The sequence below is a fragment of the Rhinopithecus roxellana genome, chromosome 17 (assembly GCF_007565055.1).
Source record: "Rhinopithecus roxellana isolate Shanxi Qingling chromosome 17, ASM756505v1, whole genome shotgun sequence".
NCBI lineage: Eukaryota > Metazoa > Chordata > Mammalia > Primates > Cercopithecidae > Rhinopithecus > Rhinopithecus roxellana.
Window position 1 is genome coordinate 69,399,746 of NC_044565.1, and position 22,822 is coordinate 69,422,567.

The 22,822-nt window shown below is 48.9% G+C and overlaps 3 protein-coding genes across 11 annotated transcripts in view; 2 read left to right on the forward strand and 1 right to left on the reverse strand.

Annotated features, from left to right (window-relative positions):
- The first annotated feature begins 5,936 nt into the window (after window positions 1-5,936).
- NRBP1 (nuclear receptor binding protein 1) lies at window positions 5,937-19,211 on the forward strand. The gene is made up of 18 exons (XM_010371222.1): window positions 5,937-6,074; window positions 10,816-11,045; window positions 11,235-11,357; window positions 11,551-11,652; window positions 12,036-12,125; window positions 12,293-12,333; window positions 12,704-12,798; window positions 14,328-14,411; window positions 14,621-14,679; window positions 14,828-14,926; window positions 16,745-16,877; window positions 17,360-17,465; window positions 17,609-17,659; window positions 17,763-17,898; window positions 18,085-18,138; window positions 18,225-18,288; window positions 18,521-18,576; window positions 18,661-19,211. The coding sequence occupies exons 2-18, from the start codon at window positions 10,836-10,838 to the stop codon at window positions 18,763-18,765; spliced, it is 1,608 nt and encodes a 535-aa protein (XP_010369524.1). The 5' UTR covers window positions 5,937-6,074; window positions 10,816-10,835; the 3' UTR covers window positions 18,766-19,211.
- A 103-nt stretch (window positions 19,212-19,314) lies between these two features.
- Window positions 19,315-21,257, forward strand: KRTCAP3 (keratinocyte associated protein 3). 5 transcript variants are annotated; one of them, XM_010371220.2, is made up of 7 exons: window positions 19,315-19,392; window positions 19,532-19,716; window positions 19,796-19,855; window positions 20,023-20,229; window positions 20,347-20,481; window positions 20,909-21,021; window positions 21,147-21,257. In XM_010371220.2, exons 1-6 carry the CDS (start codon window positions 19,365-19,367, stop codon window positions 21,014-21,016), a joined length of 723 nt encoding a protein of 240 aa, XP_010369522.2. In that variant the 5' UTR covers window positions 19,315-19,364; the 3' UTR covers window positions 21,017-21,021; window positions 21,147-21,257. The 5 variants fall into 5 exon arrangements, with proteins under 5 accessions (XP_010369522.2, XP_010369523.2, XP_030776782.1 ...); XM_010371221.2 differs by having other exon boundaries at window positions 21,150-21,243; XM_030920922.1 differs by lacking the exon at window positions 19,796-19,855 and having other exon boundaries at window positions 21,147-21,252.
- A 76-nt stretch (window positions 21,258-21,333) lies between these two features.
- IFT172 (intraflagellar transport 172) overlaps window positions 21,334-22,822 on the reverse strand; it is a 43,600-nt gene continuing 42,111 nt past the window's right edge. For all 5 annotated transcript variants that reach the window (XM_010371218.2, XM_010371217.2, XM_010371216.2 and 2 more), the window contains 3 exons: window positions 22,553-22,706; window positions 22,271-22,362; window positions 21,334-21,482 (listed from right to left, as the gene is read on the reverse strand). In XM_010371218.2, the coding sequence (XP_010369520.1) occupies window positions 21,393-21,482; window positions 22,271-22,362; window positions 22,553-22,706 (336 nt within the window). In that variant the 3' untranslated portion in view covers window positions 21,334-21,392. The remainder of the gene's footprint in view (window positions 21,483-22,270; window positions 22,363-22,552; window positions 22,707-22,822) is intronic.

Below are 22,822 nucleotides of genomic sequence, written 5' to 3' on the forward strand. Positions count from 1 at the left end.
GGGCTTGCGCCATTCTCCTGCCTCAGCCTCCCAAGTAGCTGGGACTACAGGTGCCTGCCACCACACCTGGCTAATTTTTTTGTATTTTTAGTAGAGACGGGGTTTCACCATATTAACCAGGATGGTCTCGATCTCCTGACCTCGTGATCTGCCCCCCTCGGCCTCCCAAAGTGCTGGGATTACAGGCGTGAGCCACCGTGCCCGGCCAAAAACATTGTTTTATAGAGACAGGGTCTCACTATGTTGCCCAGGCTGATCTCAAACTCCTAGGTTCAAGTGATCATCCCACCTTGGCCTCCCAAAGTGCTGGGATTACAGGCATGAACCGCCATAGCCAGGTGCCTTTCTTTCTTTCTTTTTTTTTTTTTTACTACTTATTTTAATTATTTATTTATTTTTTGAGACGGAGTCTTGCTCTATCGCCCAGACTGGAGTCCAGTGGTGCAATCTCAGCTCACTGCAAGCTCCGCATCCCGGGTTCACGCCATTCTCCTGCCTCAGCCTCCTGAGTCACTGGGACTACAGGTGCCCGCCACCACACCTGGCTAATTTTTTGTATTTTTAGTAGAGATGGGGTTTCACCGTGTTAGCCAGGATCTCCTGACCTCGTGATCCATCCACCTCAGCCTCCCAAAGTGCTGGGATTACAGGCGTGAGCCACTGCTCCCAGCCATTTCTTTTTAGCATTGAATAATATTCCATTGTCTAGATGTACTGCAATTTATCCATTCATCTACTGAAGGACATCTTGGTTGCATCTAACTTTTGGCAATTATGAATAAAGCTGCCATAAACATTCATGTGCAGATTTTCGTGTGGACATAAGTTTTCAGCTCCTCTGGGTAAATAAAATACCAAGGAGTGCAATTGCTGGATCATATGGTAAGATTACGTTTAGTTTTGTAAGAAACTGTCAAACTGTCTTCCAAAGCGGCTGTTCTATTTGCATTCCTATCAGCAATTAATGAGAGTTCCTGTTGCTCCACATCCTCACCAGCATATGGTGTTGTCAGTGTTCTGGAATTTGTCCATTCTAATATGCATGTTCTTAGCTTTTGACTCAGCAATTCCAGTTTTAAGAATGTATAAAAATCAGCCGGGTGCGGTGGCTCACGCCTGTAATCCCAACACTTTGGGAGGCCAAGGTGGGCGGATCATCTGAGGTCAGGAGTTTGAAACCAGCCTGACCAACATGGAGAAACCCCATCTCTACTAAAAATACAAAAAATTAGCCGGGGATGGTGGCACATGCCTGTAATCCCAGCTACTCAGAAGGCTGAGGTAGGAGAATCGCCTGAACCTGGGAGGCAGAGGTTGCAGTGAGCCAAGATCGTGCCACTGAACTCTAGCCTGGGTGACAGAGTGAGACTCCATCTCAAAAAAAAGAAAAAAGATATATGTAGTTAAATGTTCATTGCTGCTTCATTTATGATAATAAATAATGAACGTTATCCCAATGTCCACAGGTAGTTACTAAGTAAATGCTGGCACATTTGGACAGTGGAATATTCTGCTGGTGAAAAATTAACCAGTACACGGTGGTTCACGCCTGTAATCCTAGCACTTGGAGAGGCCGAGGCAGGTGGATTGCCTGAGTTCAGAAGTTCAAGACCAGCCTGGGCAACACGGTAAAACTTTCTCTACTAAAAATATAAAAATTAGTCGGGCATGGTGGCACACACCTGTAGTCCCACCTACTTGGGAGGCTGAGGCATGAGAATCGCTTGAACCTGGGAGGTGGAGGTGGCAGTTAGCTGAGATTGAGTCACTGCACTCCAGCCTGGGTGACAGACTGAGACTCCTGTCTTCAAAAAAAAAAAAAGGCCGGGTGTGGTGGCTCAGGCTCACACCTGTAATCACAGCACTTTGGGAGGGTGAGGCAGGCGGATCACGAGGTCAGGAGTTCAAGATCAGCCTGGCCAACATGGTGAAAACCCATCTCTACTAAAACTACAAAAATTAGCTGGGTATGGTGGTGCTTGCCTGTAATCCCAGCTACTTGGGATGCTGAGGCAGGAGAATCGGTTGAACCCAGGAGGCGGAGGTTGCAGTGAGCCAAGACCATGCCACTGCACTCCAGCCTGGTGACAAAGCAAGACTCTGTCTCAAAAAAACAAAACAAAAACAAACAAACAAACAAAACAAAGAAAAAACCTAGTAAAGTAAAAAATTAAAGTAGTGGTTAAAAAATTAAAATAGTGCCATGTGCACCGCTATAGAAAAAAGTGAAAAAGATTATGTAGTATAAACTTGTTTTCATTTAAAATTATATACACATATGTGAATATATACTTAGAAAAATAAAAATAAAAGGCCGGGCACAGTGGCTCATGCCTGTAATCCCAGCACTTTGGGAGGCCGAGGTGGGCGGATCACGAGGTCAGAAGATTGAGACCATCCTGGCTAACACGGTGAAACCTCGTCTCTACTAAATATACAAAAAATTAGCCAGGCATGGTGGCAGGCGCCTGTAGTCCCAGCTACTTGGGAGGCTGAGGCTAGGAGAATCTCTGGAACTTGGGAGGTGGAGGTTGCAGTGAGCCAATATCACACCACTGAACTCTAGCCTGGGCAATGGAGCGAGACTCAGTCTCAAAAATAAATAAATAGGCCGGGCGCGGTGGCTCAAGCCTGTAATCCCAGCACTTTGGGAGGCCGAGACGGGCGGATCACGAGGTCAGGAGATCGAGACCATCCTGGCTAACACGGTGAAACCCCGTCTTTACTAAAAAATGCAAAAAAACTAGCTGGGCGAGGTGGCGGGCACCTGTAGTCCCAGCTACTCTCGGGAGGCTGAGGCAGGAGAATGGCATAAACCCGGGAGGCGGAGCTTGCAGTGAGCTGAGATCCGGCCACTGCATTCCAGCCTGAGCGACAGAGTGAGACTCGGTCTCAAAAAAAAATTAAAAAATAAATAAATAAATAAATATAAAATACACCAAAGTCTTAATTATTGGGGGTAGTAGGATTATAAGAGATTTCACTTTCTTTTTTTTTTTTTTTTTTTTTTTTTTTGAGACGGAGTCTCGCTCTGTCACCCAGGCTGGAGTGCAGTGGCCAGATCTCAGCTCACTGCAAGCTCCGCCTCCCGGGTTCACGCCATTCTCCTGCCTCAGCCTCCCGAGTAGCTGGGACTACAGGCGACGCCACCTCGCCCGGGTAGTTTTTTTGTATTTTTAGTAGAGACGGGGTTTCACCGTGTTAGCCAGGATCGTCTCGATCTCCTGACCTCGTGATCCGCCCGTCTCAGCCTCCCAAAGTGCTGGGATTACAGGCTTGAGCCACCGCGCCCGGCAAGAGATTTCACTTTCTAAAGAAATTGTTAATATTCATATTACTGTTGTCATAAAGCAATTAAAAGTGCCTAATACATAGAAACTACTATATAAATATTACATTATACTAAAATAGTTTTGGGAATATTTTCAGGTTGTTTTTTGGCAATGAGCATGTATTATTTTTATAAGTAGGGAAAAATAAATACATGAGGTGTGAAAATGCAGGCAGTATTTGATCATTTTAAATGTAATGAAGGGTTAAAAATGAGAGCTAGAGGATGCCAAAGGGTCCTCTATGCATACTTGAAAGGACCTAGTTGAAAGGGGAGGGTTGATAATGATAAGGCCCTAGGCAGAAGAGAATGGGAAACTCTAATGATAACATGAACTGATATTTAATGAATGTTTACCCTGGACCAGGTGTTCCAATTGCTTTTGAGCCCACAGGGAGGAAAGGTTAATGTTTTCCTTTGAGATTAGAACCAAGAGTTTTTTTTTTTTTTTGATGGAGTGTTGCTCTTGTCACCCAGGCTGGAGTGCAGTGGCCTGATCTCAGCTCACAGCAACCTCTGCCTCCCGGGTTCAAGTGATTCTCCTGCCTCAGCCTACTGTGCAGCTGGGATTACAGGAGCCCACCAGCACGTCTGGCTAATTTTTGTATTTTTAGTAGAGACGAGGTTTCACCATGCTGGCCAGGCTGGTTTTGAACTCCTGACCTCAAATGATCCGCCCGCCTCAGTCTCCCAAAGTGCTGGGATTACAGGTGTTAGCCATCACGCCCAGCCCAGAGCAAAGATTCTTAACCTCAATTTCCTGAAATTGTATCCTAAATTTGTTGGGTGAATGCATTTTTTAAAATACAAGAGAAGGCCCATAAGTTACATCAGATTTTAAAAAGGGTGTTTGAGCCCCCCTCTTCCAAAGATAAAAGAATCAAGGAAAGAAGGGCAATATATATATACACACACATATATACATATACATATACACACATATATACATATACATATACACACATATATACATATACATATACACACATATATACATATATATACATACATATATATATATATTTTTTTTTTGAGACGGATTCTCACACTCGGTTGCCCAGGCTGGAGCGTAGTGGTGCAATCTTGGCTTACCGCAACCTCTTGCCTCCTGGACTCAAGTGATCTTCCCACTTCAGCCTCCCAAGTAGCTTGAGAGAACAGACATGTGCTACCTTGCCCGGCTAAATTTTGTATTTTTAGTAGAGATGGAGTTTCATTACGTTGACCAAGCTGGTCTCGAACTCCTGACCTCAAGTGATCCGCCCACCTAGGCCTCCCAAAGTGCTGGGCGTGAGCCACCGCGCCCGACCGAAAGATTGGTTTTAAAAATGAATATTTTGAAGTGATGAGAAAACGAGAGGGTTTCTGCCAGATGTCCTTTCTCCCAGTGAAACAGGATTAGAGATTCCCTTTAAGGACAGTAAAATTTGGTGATTGTGACATTCCCAAGGTCTGTTGATTGATTCATCGTCTTCCCTCCATCATACACGTCGAAGGGCAGAGTGAACTTCCATCCTGAAGGCTCCGCGCTTAGTTTTCCCAGATCAATAGCTCGTCCGGAATTTATCATCTTTTCTTTCCACTAACTCGAAACCAATCTAAATTCTTTCCAAACATCTTCTCAAGTAGTCTCCTTTGAGGAAGTTTACTGTTTCGGCTTCCAGACTTGGCTCTTAAAAACTTAACTTTCGGCAGGGCGCGGTGGCTCAAGCCTGTAATCCCAGCACTCTGGGAGGCCGAGACGGGTGGATCACGAGGTCAGGAGATCGAGACCATCCTGGCTAACACCGTGAAACCCCCGTCTCTACTAAAAAATACAAAAAACTAGCCGGGCGAGGTGGCGGGCCCCTGTAGTCCCAGCTACTCGGGAGGCTGAGGCAGGAGAATGGCGTAAACCCGGGAGGCGGAGCTTGCAGTGAGCTGAGATCCGGCCACTGCACTCCAGCCTGGGCGGTAGAGCGAGACTCGGTCTCAAAAAACAAACAAACAAACAAACAAAAAAAACTTAACTTTCGGCCAATAGCTTAATAACTCTGATTCAGGTTTTGCATTTGTCAACTACCATTGAATGACAATTTTAATGAGTTCGTTCTTATGAGGATTAAATGAAATGACATCTGTGAAAACCTCTTACAAAGTTTAAGCAAATAGTGCTATGCAATCACAAAGAGTTAACTACTAATTTTCAGTGTTAGGTAATTTTTAAAAGCTTTCCAGAGAATTGGCGTCCTGCACAACAGTCTCGTTCCAAAATAATGCAGGCGGGGACTGGGGTGGGGCAGCTCCTCTCGGACCGAGGCTACGTCTTTCGCTCCTTTTGTCTTTTCGGGGCATTAGAACTGTCATGGCGCCTTCAAGAAGAGGGAGGAGGCTTTCCCTGCGTCCAGCAGAACCATCTGGGGCACCTGGACCGGGCGGTGGTGTGGACAGAGACGAGCACCAGCTGGGACCGAAAACACCAACCCCTCTCAGAGGTCTCGGCCGGACCGGCGCAAGGGGAGGAGAGCGGGTGGATGCCTACTTCAGCGAGCTCCCGGCGGCCGGGCCCCGCCCATCGAGAACGTCGCCCAATGGAAGCCTGCCGGCGGTGCGGCACCGCCCATCTGTTGGTCGGGACGCCGCGAGGGCGGGGCCCGCAGTTCGGTTGCGCTGCGGAGCGCAGCTGTGAGGGAGTCGCTGTGATCCGGGGCCCCGGAACCCGAGCTGGAGCTGAAGCGCAGGCTGCGGGGCGCGGAGTCGGGAGGTGAGCGCCCAGGGAAAAGAGGGCCCCGGGAGGAGGCGGTTCGCGAGAGGACGGAAGGATCGGCCTCCGAGGCCCAGGACGGTGGGACCCGCCAGGCGGGTGCTGAAGGCGGCCCTGCTCACTCAGTAGCCCAGGCCCGATCGGGCCCTGCCTGCTGGAGCCGAGGGGCCGCTTCGGCCCCGCAGTCCCTTCCTGTCCCTCCCCGGCCTCTGGCTTGGCGGCGGCGCCCCGGAATTCTGCGGGCGCGGGTCGGGAGGCCTGGCGTTCGCTTGGAACTCCGGCTGCGAGAGGCGGGGCCCGGCGGGCGGGGGCGGGGGCGGGGGCGGCGGTCGAGGCCCGGCGGTCTGCGGAAGCGCGGCGGCCTGGCCAGGCCTGCTCGCGGGGCGGTGCGCCGACTGCGCGGGGGCGTGGCCTGCGGCCCTGACTACGCTGCCGGGCCGGCCTTTGATGAGGTGGCCGCCGCTGGCTCCCTGGGCCCCAGCCTGGTGCCTGCGCGGGCCGTCGCTGCCTTCCAGGCGCAGGGCATGCGACCTGTTGGAGTGTGAAATTCTAGGGGCCAGGTTCCTCTCCCGAGCGGTTTTATTTCCCACTGGACAGTGCTGCGGGTCTCAGAGGCCCTCTGGTCCGCTCAGGGTGAGGACAGCTGAGAGGCCCGGGCCCGTGAGCTCTTGCAGAGGAGCTGACACGCAGAGGGTCTGCTGTCCAATAAACGAAAGTCTCGGGGAAAAACTTTGCAGGGCGATCTGCATTACTCCAAAGTGAACACTGCATGTCTCAGGGTGGCTGGAGGCGGCAAGGAGAATCCCCTTATGGGCGCTTATGAGCTTTTCCATGTGTGATCTCTTTTAAACCTCTCAGCGGCTCCTAGGCAAAACTCCCAGTGTCGCAGAGGTTTCTTCATCAATAAGAGGAGTGCTGGAGGATCTCGGGCACTGCCCTCATTTTGCCTGCGGAGGAAAAATTAGGAAGGTGGTGGGGTGGGGGGTAAGCAAATTCCAAGGGCATATATCTGATGAAGGGTTGGTGTCTCCTGTGGTGCCCTACTGTGGATTAGTTGTTTGTGTCCTGGGTCCAGAAGTTTCTTTGGAGTCCATTGGCTACAGCTTTCCTGTATTAGAATTCTACTGTTATTTCCTATTGTAATCTGGCTGGGAATTTTACTTAGTTCAGATTCTAGATGCATTCAGTGAGTGTAGCTGCTCAAGGAAGTAACTGATAGTGTCTTACCATTTTCTTAGCTACTTTTCGGATGAAGGAACATGATCTCTAACAGAAGTTTTCTGGTAGATTACTAAAACAGGCAGATAGTAGCTTTCCTGGCTGGCTGAGTTAAATCCCTCTCCAGCGATCCTCCCACTTCAGCCTCCTAAGTAGCTGGGATTACAGGCATGAGCCAGCGCGCCTGGCAAATCTCTCTAGAATAAGCCAGGATCTAGAAAATAACATACGGAAAGACTATCTTGCCAGATTTCCTCTGTACTGCCTATTGCTCTTTGGTATTCACTAGACTGTCTTCTAATAAAAATCTCCTTAGTTGAGTTAAATGTAGTGTAGATTGGGGGCAGAGATGGGCACAAATGGGCATCAGAGAGTTCTAAAAATACATGTGGACTTTTTAAAAGATTGGTGTGTTGACGGGAGACTTCTGAACTTACAGGAGCACATTTACTTTCCAGGGTATCACTTTCTTTGTCTTTTCTTTTTCTTTTTTTTTTTTTTTTTGAGTCATAGTCTCACTCTCTCACCCAGGTTGTGGTGCAGTGGCACCATTTGGGCTCACTGCAACCTCTGCCTCCTGAGTTCAAGTGATTCTCGTGCTTCAGCCTCTTGAATAAGCTGGGATTACAGACATGTGCCAACACACCCTGCTAATTTTTGTATATTTTTGTTGCCCAGGCTGGTCTTGAACTCTTGAGCTCAAGCAGTCCACCTCCACCATCTCCCAAAGTGCTGGGATTACAGGCATGGGCCAGCTTGCGTGGCCCAGGGTATGTCTTTCATACTGTAATGCACTCTCTTGAGCCAAGCACACACAGGTTCCAACTCCTTCAGTCTTTGTTCTTAGAGATACAGAATAACATTAAGTGGTTGTCTTGTGACTTTTTGTACAAGTTAATGGCATTCAGCTCTTGAGAATTCTTTTTCTTCAAGTACCCATGACCCTGAAAAAAATGTTATGCTGTATAATACTTTTTCCTATAAAAGTTGTACATTGAGTTATTTGTATTTGTAAGAAATAACCTAGGCCAGTGCGGTGGCTCACGCCTGTAATCCCAGCACTTTGGGAGGCTGAGGCGGGCGGATCATGAGGTCAGGAGATTGAGACCATCCTGGTTAACACGGTGAAACCCCATCTCTACTAAAAATACAAAAAATTAGATAGGTGTGGTGGCGCATGCCTGTAGTCTCAGCTATTCGGGAGGCTGAGGCAGGAGAATCGCTTGAACCTGGGAGGCGGAGGTTGCAGTGAACCCAGATCACACCACTGCACTTCAGCCTGGGCAACAGAGTGAGATTCCATCCCCTCCACCAAAAAAGAAATAACCTATATCAGATCTAGTGCCCCAGAGAATGGAAACTTCAGAGCCTTTGAGCAATGTGAATGAAATGAAAGCTGGAAGCTTAAAGTCTTAGCTCTGACTTGAATTTGTGGCTGCTTGAATGTGGGTATTTATTTTGTTTGTTATTGTATCCCAAGGACTTAGCCCAATGGTTGGCCCACAATAAGTGCTTAAAAAAAAATCTGTCAAATGAGTGAATGAAAAAAAAATGTTGTTAACCAATACCCATTTGTCACACTCACATCACAGGAAAGGTGAGGTCATCAGGGTTGAAGTCACTAACAACTGCCAGTCACCTGCCCCAAGGGTAGCGTCACCATGGACTGGCGGGCTTGTTCTGTGTAGAGAAGGGATGGATAGTGAATGCCAAGGTTAGTTCTAGCTGGATAAATTAGCCAACGGTTTCAGCTGGATAAGTTGGCTGAGGGTGCTACAGGGCCGGCCTTAAGGCTGTCTCAGTGCAACATTTTGGAGTCTGGAGTCATCTGTTCTGAATAGCGCCCATATAGCTTTTTTGTTTTTAATTTTTTGAGACAGTTTCACTCTGTTGCCCAAGCTGGAGTGCAGTGGCACAATCTCAGCTCACTGAAACCTCTGCCTCCTGGGTTCAAGTGGTTCCCCTGCTTCAGCCTCCTGAGTAGCTGGGACTACAGGTGTGTGCCACCACACCTGGCTAATTTTTTTATTTTTAGTAGAGACAGGGTTTTGCCATGTTGGTCAGGCTGGTCTTGAACTCCTGACTTCAGGTAATCTACCTACTCAGTTTCCCAAAGTGTTGGTATTACAGGCGTGAGCCACACATAGCTTAATTCTGGAGCACAGTACAAATAGGGTGTACTTGGGGATTCAAAGGGAAGCATGTTGGATGAATATTTGCCAAGAAGGAATGGAGCACCTGATTTTGCTGTTGATTTGAACCTGACTCTAAGTGAGGTTAGACTGCCGTAAATCTTGTGTTTGTCATTCCTGGGTGGGTCATCTTCAACTATGATAGCTCACCTTCTCTAGACTTGAGTTAGGAGAATAGTTAATGTTGCAGTATTTAGGACTGATTCTGATTTTGGATTTAAAGGAAACAAAGGTGGTGTGTATTTCCTATTTTTAATTTTTAAAAATTTTGTGTAGAGACTGGGGTCTTGTTATGTTGTCCAGGCTGGTCTCAAGTGCCTGACCTGTTTTCTTTTGAATTCGCAGATGAAGTTATTAGGATTATTAAATCTTTTTATTTATTTATTTTTTTGAGACAGTCTCCCCCTGTTGCCCAGCCAATGGCATGATCATAGCTCACTGCAGCCTCAAACTCCTAGGCAATCAAGTGATTCTCCCTTCAGCCTCCCAGGTAGCTGGGACTATAGCTGTGTACCCTGCTAATTTTTAAATTTTTTTTGTAAAGATGGGCTCTCACTTTGTTGCCCAGGCTGGGTCTCAAACTCCTGGCCTCAAGTGAACCTCTTGCCTTGGCTTCTCGAATTGCTAGGATTACAGGGGTGAGCCACTGTGCTCAGCTGGATTACTAAATTTTTCTTTTTTTTTTTGAGATGGGGTCTTGCTCTGTCACCCAGGCTGGAGTGCAGTGGCACGATCTCGGCTTACTGCAACATCCACCTCCCTGGTTCAAAAAATTCTTGACCGGGCGCGGTGGCTTATGCCTGTAATCCCAGCACTTTGGGAGGTCGAGGCGGGCGGATCACAAGGTCAGGAGATCGAGACCATCCTGGCTAACACGGTGAAACCCCATCTCTACTAAAAATACACAAAATTAGCTGGGCGTGTGGTGGGCACCTGTAATCCCAACTGCTCGGGAGGCTGAGGCGGGAGAATGGTGTGATCCCAGGAGGCGAAGCTTGCAGTGAGCCGAGATTGTGCCGCTGCACTCCAGCCTGGGCAACAGAGTGAGACTCCGTCTCAATAGAAAAAAAGAAAAGAAAAAATTCTCCTGCCTCAGTCACCTGAGTAGCTGGGGCTACAGGCACATGCCACCACACCCAGCTAATTTTGTATTTTTAGTAGAGATGGGGTTTCACCATGTTGAACTCCTGACCTCAGGTGATCTGCCCACTTCGGCCTCCCAAAGGGATTACGGGCGTGAGCCACCGCGTCCAGCCTGGATTACTAAATCTTTACAGATGTATCCTGACTCTCTCTGCCTTCTCCCTCTGTACTTGCCCCAACCAATGCAGATCTGAGTGTTCCTTCCAGCATGTCGGAGGGGGAGTCCCAGACAGTACTCAGCAGTGGCTCAGACCCAAAGGTAGAATCCTCATCTTCAGCTCCTGGCCTGACATCAGTGTCACCTCCTGTGACCTCCACAACCTCAGCTGCTTCCCCAGAGGAAGAAGAAGAAAGTGAAGATGAGTCTGAGATTTTGGAAGAGTCGCCCTGTGGGCGCTGGCAGAAGAGGCGAGAAGAGGTAAGGTGATGGTACAGTCACTCTTGGGGGAGTGAATTCTGGAAAGGTGAGAACTGGAAGAGCGAAGTCTTAAAAGAGGCCGACCAAACTTCAATAGGTTGGCGGCTAGGAGGAGATGATCATATGGAGTGTTAAAATGGAGGATTTGCGAGATAACTTTAATTCTCTTTCATATGAATTTCTTCTCAGGTGAATCAACGGAATGTACCAGGTATTGACAGTGCATACCTGGCCATGGATACAGAGGAAGGTGTAGAGGTTGTGTGGAATGAGGTACAGTTCTCTGAGCGCAAGAACTACAAGCTGCAGGAGGTAGGTAATGCTGAAAAGGTGAAGCCTGAGGAATGTTGGAACAGTGATTTAGAGAGGAATTGGTGTTGGGAAGCTGCCCATGAGGAGAGTATGTTGGGGTCAGTTCATTTCTGGGGAGGGACAGGAAATGGCTTCTCAGGATTATTACAGTGATTTATGAACTCTGTTATTCCACTGTCTCGCTTGCTCTCAGGAAAAGGTTCGTGCTGTGTTTGATAATCTGATTCAATTGGAGCATCTTAACATTGTTAAGTTTCACAAATATTGGGCTGACATTAAAGAGAACAAGGCCAGGGTAAGAATTTTTTCCCCATATTTCCTGAACTTACTGCAAAGAGACTAGCTGCATTTATTATTGTTCGTTTTATACTCAGAGATTAAAACAAGGTAGTTTTGAAACAGAACTGGAATCAGCTGCAATGGCGATAAGAGTAGGGCTTCAGTTGTCACCTATGCCTTTTGTATGGCTATAGATTGGGCAGAAAATGAGTGAACTTTTGCTTCCTTCTTCCCATAACTTTTATTGCTTAGTAGTTTTCATTGCCCTATTTAGTCTAAGTAAGTAAAGCTAAGAACAAAAGGAGAGAAATTTTAACAAACTTTCAAATTTAAAATCTGTTACAAGGAAAGGGATCATTTCTACCATAAGACCTTTTAGTAAATGCTTTGCCTTCTCAGGTCATTTTTATCACAGAATACATGTCATCTGGGAGTCTGAAGCAATTTCTGAAGAAGACCAAAAAGAACCACAAGACCATGAATGAAAAGGTATAGAAGGAGAGCAGACAAAGTTTTAGGCTCAGGGTGGGGCGGGACGGGGGGCTTAAAAATTACTGTGTTAATAATGAAGCTGATCAGGAAGGGATGGAAGGAGCTGGTGGGAGAGAGTTAAGAGAGGGAATTACTGCTGACCCTTGGATCAAACTTTGTTCCAGGCATGGAAGCGCTGGTGCACACAAATCCTGTCTGCCCTAAGGTAAGTAGTACCTGGTTAGTTTCTTACCCATATTTCCTGATTTAGTTCCTCCAAACAGATTTCAGGGCACTACTCTTCTGTTGTCTTCTGCCTCTCCCCACTTTCTTTGAATCATATACTGTCAAGATTAGGCCCCCTACGGGTCTTTTAAAGGGTGCATCCTAATGCCCTAACCACAACACTTACCTCCTACCTCTTTCTCCTAGTGCTTATCCAGCTTTTTAAATCATCAGGCATAATGGAGATTCAGAGTGTGGGGATTATCTTTATGGTGACCAGCAGGAGACCTGGCCCTTGCTCCTCTTAACCCTTGGGTTCCCCTTGCCCTTAATTTCCCAGTGGCCCCTCTAACAGCCCAGTGCCCCCACAGCTACCTGCACTCCTGTGACCCCCCCATCATCCATGGGAACCTGACCTGTGACACCATCTTCATCCAGCACAACGGACTCATCAAGATTGGCTCTGGTGAGGGGAGGGAGAGGTTCTGGGCAGGGGAGCCTCGGGAATTTGGGAACCATGGGGGTAAGATGAAAGGAATGGGGGATAACAGAGCAAAATTCTGAAGTGTGGGCCGGTGAGAAGAGAAAGGACCTTGCTAGGAGTAATTCATAGGAGAGGCCAGTTAATTAGTGGAGATGGGGTAGGATATATAATCTTACACCTTTTTGAAAGGAAATTAGGGTCAATACAGAGATACTGATAGGAGGTTGGGAAAGGGCAAGAGATACGGGTTTGAGGTTTGATTTGAGTCCTGGGGCCAGACCCTGCCAGAGGAGGTTCCAGGCTGTGCCTGCTGTGAGTGCTTTCATTTGCTGTGTATTTGTGTGCAGTGTACAACATTTCTGTGTGCTGTGTCTGTGTGGTATTTGTGTGTCCATTTGTCTGGGGCTTGGCTGCTCCATGGCTCACAACTTTTCTCTGTTTTCCTCCCTCCCGCTTACGGGCTGCTCTGTTCCCAACAGTCTTTCATAGGATTTTTGCTAATGGTGAGAGCTCCCTCTGCCCCACTTGGGGCTCTGTTTGTGCTCCCTCTGCTCCCTCGGCGGCTGCCCAGTGCATGCAGTCGTGGGAGCAAACCCTCTTCTCCTATCTTCCCTGCCTAATTATGCCTGCTTAGCTTCTGCCCTGCCAGCCCTCCGCCTGCTTGCCCCTCCATAACCTGCTTGTTTCCTGTGGATTCTGCCTGGCTGGCCACTTACCTCCTGGATTCATGTTCCCCCTCATCATCAGGCTAGTTTCCCAGATCATACTGTGCTCCCAGATCCTCTGTGACTTGTGGTCATTGTTGATGATCTGAGTGAGTCCAAATTGGGCCTGGTCCTGTTTCCTCATTCAGCCCTGTGGCAGGCAGTGTTGAGGAATAAGGGGGTAGAATAGGAGTCTAAAAAGTTTTGGTGGATTAAAAGTGGAACTGATTCAAGGGTATTAGCTCAATTCTGAGCTCTTTTTGAGTTTCACTCAGCAAAGGTGGGTAAGAAGGAGGCTACCTCCTGAGTTGTATGTTAATACTTCTTATCCTTATTTATCCAAGTTCCTGAGGTCTCCAATTGTCCCAGATTAGGAAGGGCTGCCTGTGTTTTTATGTTATTTGCAGGGTGGATGAAAAAACTAAAACCAAATATTTTCATGTGAGTAGGGATTAGATGTACCTGGGATTTAGGGAAGGTGAACGGGGCACAAGTGAAAGTTTTTCCTTAAACTGCATTGCTTCTAGACTAGCCCAAAGTCCCTGTGTATCTGTTAATTTAGTCTGGTGCTTTTGTTGCTCCTGATTTAGGGACATTAGATAAGAAGCAGCAGGACTAAGAAAGGGGAGGTAGGTGGCGTCCATGTGTGGTCTGTAGTTCAGGACAGGAAAGGGGATATGTTTGTGCCTGTTGAGGGTCATCAGAAAGCAGACTTTAGGAGAGAATTTGGCTTTTGGGGCCTTTCTCTGGAGTGAGACTATTCTTCGTTGATGGTGGTCAGATTGTGTGTGTCTCCCCTACTCTCAGTGGCTCCTGACACTATCAACAATCATGTGAAGACTTGTCGAGAAGAGCAGAAGAATCTACACTTCTTTGCACCAGAGTATGGAGGTGAGCCTTCCTGCTTTCTCTGCCCTGTCCTCATCCCCTGCTTTTGCACCTTATAACTTGAGGTACAGAGGCAATATAACTGAAACTTCTAGGCCTTCTCTACCAGCATACAAAATATTTTTTTCTTTTCTTTTTTTCTTCCTAAGGCATTCCTGCCAACCCTAGCCCCCAATCCTCTGATTAACCAAAGCCTTCTCGGTTTTCCCTAGAAGTCACTAATGTGACAACAGCAGTGGACATCTACTCCTTTGGCATGTGTGCACTGGAGGTGAGGAGACTGGAGGGGAGGGGGGCAAATGAGAAGATGGAAGGGGTAATGGAGGGAGGACAAGTAAGGCGCTGGCTTGGAAGGAGTGATTGTGGGAGCACTGACGTTCTTAGGTGTCTCCTTTTTTTTTTATTCCTCCTCACTGAAGATGGCAGTGCTGGAGATTCAGGGCAATGGAGAGTCCTCATATGTGCCACAGGAAGCCATCAGCAGTGCCATCCAGCTTCTAGAAGACCCATTACAGAGGGTAAGGATCTTCAGGATCACTCCCTCCTCAACTGACCTTCAAATTTCTTCTGGTTTTTCTTCCTTTGCATCCACTGGGCATATGCTCCTAAGAGCTAGGGAACATAAAACAGAAAGGACACGCAAAATCTGTAAACATTTTCTTAGGAGGTGCCTACCCTGTTTTTGCATATATACACATAGGTTAGGGGGTTAAGATGGATGATACTGGGATTCAAAGTTGTGTGTTGGCTGGGCGCAGTGGCTCACACCTGTAATCCCAGCACTTTGAGAGGCTGAGGCGGGCGGATCACTTGAGGTCAGGACTTTGAGACCAGCCTGGCCAACGTGGTGAAACCCTGTCTCTACTAAAAATACAAAAACTAGCTGTGCGTGGTGGTGTGTGCTTGTAGTCCCAAATACACGGGAGGCTGAGGCAAGAGAAATGCTTGAACCTGGGAGGCAGAGGTTGCAGTAAGCTGAGATTGGGCTACTGCACTCCAATCTGGGCAACAGAGTGAGACTGTCTCTAAAAAAAAAAAAGAAAAAAAATGTATGTGAATTTAAATGTGCCTACATGGAGGTAAATTAATTTGATGGTTACTTCAGGCAATTGCTGTATACTCTCAGACAGCCATTTTTATATTTTTAAGTACATCAGTCAATTTAAATTAAACCAGTTGTTTGGGATTTTATATTTATACAGTTTTAGTTAGGGATGGTGCCCTGAAATAATGAGCCACGATTTAAAAGACATAAGGTTATGCATCAGTTGATAGACTATAGTAAGTAGAGCTTGGACAGGAAAATCCAAACAAGAACAGTTTGTAACTCATTAGATAAGTATAATAGGGAACAGGAGAGAAAAGAAGACTAGTGGGAAGTCAGGAGGATAGTGTGGAGTAAGTTTCTACTTCAACATTGAGGTGGAGTATTCAAGTGAAAGATGAGGTATGTGACCTTGTTAGCTTTCAAGGTTAAAAGCAGGAAAGCAGGTTGTCATGGGATGTGCAGGAGGTAGAAAAGGAGGCGGTGGAGTATGGTGGCTCATACTTTTAATCCCAGCACTTTTGGAGGCTGAGGTGGGAGGATCACTCGAGCTCAGGAGCTCGAGACTAGCCTGGGCAACGTAGCAAAACCCTATCTCTTGTGAAAAAAATATAAAAATTAGCTGGGTGTGGTGGCACGTGCCTGTGGTCCCAGCTACTCTGGAAGCTGAAGTGGGAGGACTGCTTGAGCCCAGGAGGTTGAAGCAGCAGTGAGCTGTGATTGTGCCACTATACTCCAGCCTGGGTGATACAGCAAGACCCTGTCTCAGGAAAAAGAGAGAGAGAGAGAGAGAGAGAGAGACAAAGAAGGCAGAAATGGGTAGAGGAATCCTGGGAAATTGAGTGAATTCAGTGATTGTGGGCAAAGGAAATTGTGATACTAGGCTTGTGAAATAAAAAAGATGGTGAATATTGATCACATTGCGTAAGTTTGGGAAGAGAGAAGCTAAATTTGGCAAGATTTAGAATAGAAGATAGGCAGTGAGTTGGCTAATAAAGCAGAGGTAGAAACTAAGGAAAAAGAAAGTGTGAACATTAAAGAAAAAAGAAAGCTTGTGGTTGGAGAGCAGAAAAATAATTAAACCCAGAAAGGCAGTGGCTGGTGTCTTTCATATAATATCTTATAGTTTTTGAAGCCCTTTCAGGTGCATTTATCAATATATTGTTTTCTCAGTAAGTGCTGAGCCCCTACTATGTACAAAGCCTTGTGCTAAGTATAATGAGAGTTATAAAGATGAATGCATTGAGGGGCTTGCCAGATGCCTGCTCCAGTTCCTTCTTTTCTTTTCTAGGAATTCATTCAAAAGTGCCTGCAGTCTGAACCTGCTCGCAGACCAACGGCCAGAGAACTTCTGTTCCACCCAGCATTGTTTGAAGTGCCGTCGCTCAAACTCCTTGCTGCCCACTGCATTGTGGGACACCAACGTGAGTCCTCTTGGCCCTGTGGGGAATAGTCTTCCAATCTGGAACCCTGTAACTATCACTGGCATGCTTGCTTTCCTCTTCTATATCCAAAGGGATTTTTTTTTTTTTTTTTTTGAGACAGAGTGTCACTCTGTCTCCCAGGCTGGAGTGCAATGGCTTGATCTCAGCTCATTGCAACTTCCAGCTCCCGGGCTCAAGCGATTCTTGTGCCTCAGCCTCCCGAATAGTTGGGATTACAGGCATGTGCCACCATGCCTGGCTAATTTCTGTACTTTTAGTAGAGATGGAGTTTCGCCATGTTGGCCAGGCTGGTCTTGAACTCCTGGCGTCAAGTGATCTGTCCACCTCGGCTTCCCAAAGTGCTGGGATTACAGGCATGAGCCACTGCACCAGGCCTCCAAAGGGATTCTTTACCCCTTTGCCTGCATGCCTTCTATGACATTTAATCTGACTGTCCCTTCATAACATCCCACTCCATCCAGACATGATCCCAGAGAACGCTCTGGAGGAGATCACCAAAAACATGGATACCAGTGCTGTACTGGCTGAAATCCCTGCAGGACCAGGAAGAGAACCAGTTCAGACTTTGTGAGTAACTGAGAGGGTCTGAAAAAGGCAAATTGGTCACTACCACTCTTGAGGCTCTGTAAACTGTCCATTCTCTGGGAATGGTTGAATTTGCTATTTTGCTTGTTTCCTTTCTTCCATCTCCTTTCTCTTTTCTCCTCCAGGTACTCTCAGTCACCAGCTCTGGAATTAGATAAATTCCTTGAAGATGTCAGGTGAGAGCAGAGTGAGAAGACAGGCTTTCTTGAGAAAGCAAGCAGGGTTGGGTATCCTAAGGCATTCACAGAGCCCATGTGACCTGTCTTCATCTTCTTCCAGGAATGGGATCTATCCTCTGACAGCCTTTGGGCTGCCTCGGCCCCAGCAGCCACAGCAGGAGGAGGTGACATCACCTGTTGTGCCTCCCTCTGTCAAGACTCCGACACCTGAACCAGCTGAGGTGGAGACTCGCAAGGTGGGGGCTGTGTGGGTGTGGATTGTCTCCATGGCTGTGGTGGAAGGGAGAGGGGACATCTCAAATAAGGCTCCATCCTTTAGAGAAAATGCTCCCTAACAGCCATGCCCTATGGGCTGGAAAGACGTCTAGGTATTGGGTTTTTTACGGACAGGTCTCTAGAGTGACCCTCTCTTCCTTCCCTAGGTGGTGCTGATGCAGTGCAACATTGAGTCCGTGGAGGAGGGAGTCAAACACCATGTAAGGCTCAGGGCTAGGGTTGCGCAGGGCTGGTGGCCAGAGGGTAGGGAAGAAGAGTCTCATTTTCTGACTGTCCTATTCTCCAGCTGACGCTTCTGCTGAAGCTGGAGGACAAACTGAACCGGCACCTGAGCTGTGACCTGATGCCAAGTGAGTCTCTCCTTTCCCTCAGAGGATGGAGAGTCTATGAGCCTTATCTTTTAGGGACATATTCAGGGGTGGGAAAGGTGACAAGGCAGTAACACATTGACTCACATAGAATGACTATCTTAGCCCCTAAAGCAGTGGGTGGATCTGACAGTTTAGCCCCAGTGGGGCTGTCTGAAGGGCCCCAGGTCCCTCAGTCCCATACTGTACTCACCCCCTCCTGTTTCTCTGTCAGATGAGAACATCCCCGAGTTGGCAGCTGAGCTGGTACAGCTGGGCTTCATTAGTGAGGTGAGGTTTCTGCCTTCATCTGCCCTGGCTGCCCCCATGCCTTCTCTTCCTCAGCCCCCATGTCACTGAGCACTTCTCCCCTAGGCTGACCAGAGCCGGCTGACTTCTCTGCTAGAAGAGACCTTGAACAAGTTCAATTTTGCCAGGAACAGTACCCTCAACTCAGCCGCTGTCACCGTCTCCTCTTAGAGCTCACTGGAGCCAGGCCCTGATCTGCGCTGTGGCTGTCCCTGGACGTGCTGCAGCCCTCCTATCCCTTCCCCCCAGTCAGTATTACCCTGTGAAGCCCCTTCCTTCCTTTATTATTCAGGAAGGCTGGGGGGGCTCCCTGGTTCTGAGCATCATCCTCCCCCTCCCCTTTCTTCCTCCCCTCTGCACTTTGTTTACTTGTTTTGCACAGACGTGGGCCTGGGCCTTCTCAGCAGCCGCCTTCTAGTTGGGGGCTAGTCGCTGATCTGCCGGCTCCCGCCCAGCCTGTGTGGAAAGGAGGCCCACGGGCACTAGGGGAGCCGAATTCTACAATCCCGCTGGGGCGGCCGGGGCGGGAGAGAAAGGTGGTGCTGCAGTGGTGGCCCTGGGGGGCCATTCGATTCGCCTCAGTTGCTGCTGTAATAAAAGTCTACTTTTTGCTAAAAGCGTCGTGTGTTCGCGCCTTTCCTGCCAGGGGGAGCGGGCCCGGGGCGGAGGCGGGGCCCAGGTGGGAGGGGAACCCGGGACGGAGGCGGGGCCCAGGTTGGGGCGGGGCCGGGCCCAGGTAGAGCGGACCTGCGGCCGGCGCGGCGGACGGGATGAGGCGCTGCAGTCTCTGCGCTTTCGGTAACTTCCGGGACCTGGCGTCTCGTCTCCTAACCCTGGGGCCACCCTTGGCCCGTCCTACAGGCGTGCGGTTAACCCGCCAGGAGCCGTCTTTCCCCACCCCGCCCGACTCAACCCTGCCCTCACCCGTGCTTTGCAGACGCCGCCCGGGGGCCCCGGCGGCTGATGCGCGTGGGCCTTGCGCTGATCCTGGTGGGCCACGTGAACCTGCTGCTGGGGGCCGTGCTGCACGGCACTGTCCTGCGGCACGTGGCCAATCCCCGCGGCGCTGTCACGCCAGAGTACACCGTGGCCAATGTCATCTCCGTCGGCTCGGGGCTGCTGGTGAGCGCGGCAGGCGGCCCGGGGCGGGGGTCGGGCGCCCAGAGAGCCCATCAAGCCAAAGGCTTTGTGTCTTCCACAGAGCGTTTCCGTGGGACTTGTGGCTCTCCTGGCATCCAGGAACCTTCTTCACCCTCCACTGGTGAGAAGGGACTTCCTGGAGCTTTTAACGAGTAGGCTTGAGTCAGGGAAATGGGGGCTGAGATTGGTCTTTCAATAGATTGGAGGAGCCTCAAATAGAGAAACTGGGTGTCTAGTCACTGGGAGTTAGGCAGGCCCAGGCTGCTCACCCTGATCTGTCCCTGCCAGCACTGGGCCCTGCTGGTACTAGCTCTGGTGAACCTGCTCTTGTCTGCTGCCTGCTCTCTGGGCCTCCTTCTTGCCGTGTCACTCACTGTGGCCAACGGTGGCCGCCGCCTTATTGCTGACTGCCACCCAGGACTGCTGGATCCTCTGGTACCACTGGATGAGGGGCCGGGACACACCGACTGCCCCTTTGACCCCACAAGAATCTATGTGAGCACATTCTCTTCCTTCTTGTGGTCTACAAAGCCTTGGTCCTGCCGTTTTAATTTCCCCTCTTTGTTGCACTTACCCTACTCCCTCCTACTCCCCATCCTTCTTGCTTTTCAGGATACAGCCTTGGCTCTCTGGATCCCTTCTTTGCTCATGTCTGCAGGGGAGGCTGCTCTATCTGGTTACTGCTGTGTGGCTGCACTCACTCTACGTGGAGTTGGGCCCTGCAGGAAGGAGGGACTTCAGGGGCAGGTAAGGAAGGTGAACAGGAAGGGTTCATTCCACAGAGACTGGCTGTGTTGAAAAGATGCTGACCGGCCAGGTGCAGTGGCTCACACCTGTAATCCCAGCACTTTGGGAGCCTGAGGCAGGCAGATCACTTGAGGTCAGGAGTTTGAGACCAGCCTGGCCAACGTGGTGAAACCCCATCTCTACTAAAAATACAAAAAATTAGTCAAGTGGGGTGGCGGGCACCTGTAATCCCAGCTACTTGGAAGGCTGAGGCAGGAGAATTGCTTGAACCCGGGAGGTGGAGGTTGCAGTGAGCCGAGATCGTGCCACTGCACTCCAGCCTGGGCAACAGAGCCAGGCTCCATCTCAAAAAAATAAAAAAAGAAAAAGAAAAAGATGCTGACCTATCATTCAGGGCAAGGGTGTCTAACTCCATCTTCTTCTGCAGCTAGAGGAAATGACAGAGCTTGAATCTCCTAAGCATAAAAGGCAGGAAAATGAGCAGCTACTGGATGGAAGTCAAGAAATCCAAGCATCACAGAGAAGTTGGGTTTAGGACAGGTAATGGGCCTTGAAGGTGGTGGCCTGGATAAGAGTGGGGGCAGGGAAGTGCTCTTAGAACTGGGTCTAGGTCTTGCCATGCTGCTTTCCCCCTCTGACCCGGGTTGGTTCTCCCCTCTGTCCAGCAGGTGCTGTTCCAAGACTCAGTCCTAAAGGGTTTTTTTTCCCCACTAAGCAAGGGGCCCTGACCTCGGGATGAGATAATAAATTGTAATAAAGTAACTTCTCTTTTCTTCACTTGATTATGATTCCTTTTGGGGAAAAGGCACTGTGTGATGTTGAGAGTGACTTTGATCAAAGAATACAGTGGTCTCAGTTATTTATAAAACTTTAATGAGGGAGAGGCCCTAACTCTTCCTCAGCTCTACCGACTACTGAAAGGAAAAGCTGGTGCTGGGGAGCCCTCCACACCACTGACTGATGAATTTCAGCACGTCCTGGCACACTGGGCTGTGGGAGGTCTGTAAGCAAATGGAAGAACATGAGAGGAACTTGTTAATGCTGGAAATAGAAAATCAGCTCCATCGCAGGCTTCAGGGTCTGCACCTGCTTTCCTGCAATCCCACCCACCTTTCTAGTGTGTATGTGGGTTTTTTGTTTGTTTTGAGATGGAATGTTGCTTTGTCATCCAGGCTGGAGTGCAGTGGCACGATCTCAGCTCACTGCAACCTCCACCTCCTGGGTTTAAGCGATTCTCCTGCCTCAGCCTCCTGAGTAGCTGGGATTACAGGTGCATGCCACTACACCCGGCTAATTTTTGTATTTTTAGTAGAGACGAGGTTTATAACCATGTTGGCCAGGGTGGTCTCAAACTCCTGACCTCAGGTGATCCACCTGCCTTGGCCTCCCAAAGTGCTGGGATTACAGGCGTGAGCCACCGCGCCCGGACTTGTTTTTTTTTTTTTTGAGGATGGAGTATTGCTCGATTGCCCAGGCTGGAGTGCAGTGGCCGGATCTCAGCTCACTGCAAGCTCTGCCTCCCGGGTTTATGCCATTCTCCTGCCTCAGCCTCCTGAATAGCTGGGACTACAGGCGCCCGCCACCTCGCCCGGCTAGTTTTTTGTATTTTTTAGTAGAGACGGGGTTTCTCGGTGTTAGCCAGGATGGTCTCGATCTCCTGACCTCGTGATCCACCCGTCTCGGCCTCCCAAAGTGCTGGGATTACAGGCTTGAGCCACCGCGCCCGGCCTGTTTTTTTTTTTTTAGTGCTGCCCTCTCTGCCTTCATTCTTCAAGTCCCCCTCTCTAACCTTGATGGCCATAAGGAATTTATTCCAGTTGTCCTTGTTAGCAGCCTTCCCTGGCCGCTTAAATTCAATTTTGTTCCTCAGAATGGGGTATCCTGTGGAGGAAGAAAAAAATGGTGAACTGGGGTTTGAGAGAGAATGAGGAGGGAAAAATGAGGAGCAGCCTGGGGGTAGAAAGCATGGTCCTGTCTTTTGTACCCTTTACTGAATCCTAGTAAAATTAAGTTTATTGATCCTGCTGCTTCCCACCCACCACAGGATCTGGGGTGCTGTAGGCTTCTATACCTGTAATAAGGCAGGGCAGGGCTTGAATCCCAGTGCTTGCTGCCACTAGGGAGGCCTCGTAGGCACCACGCTCATCCCGAGGCAGAACCTGCTCCAGCCGCTGGTCCATGGAGACTGTAAGCACCCAGTCTCGAACCTCTTCTCTCTCAGCCTCCTGGAAAGGACAAGAGGGAGTGGTAGCTTCACACAGGGCAGGGCAGGGCACGTTGGGGTAGATGGGTGAAGAGGGGGTTTGCTAAGCCCTCATCCTATATACCAGCTTTCAGCCAC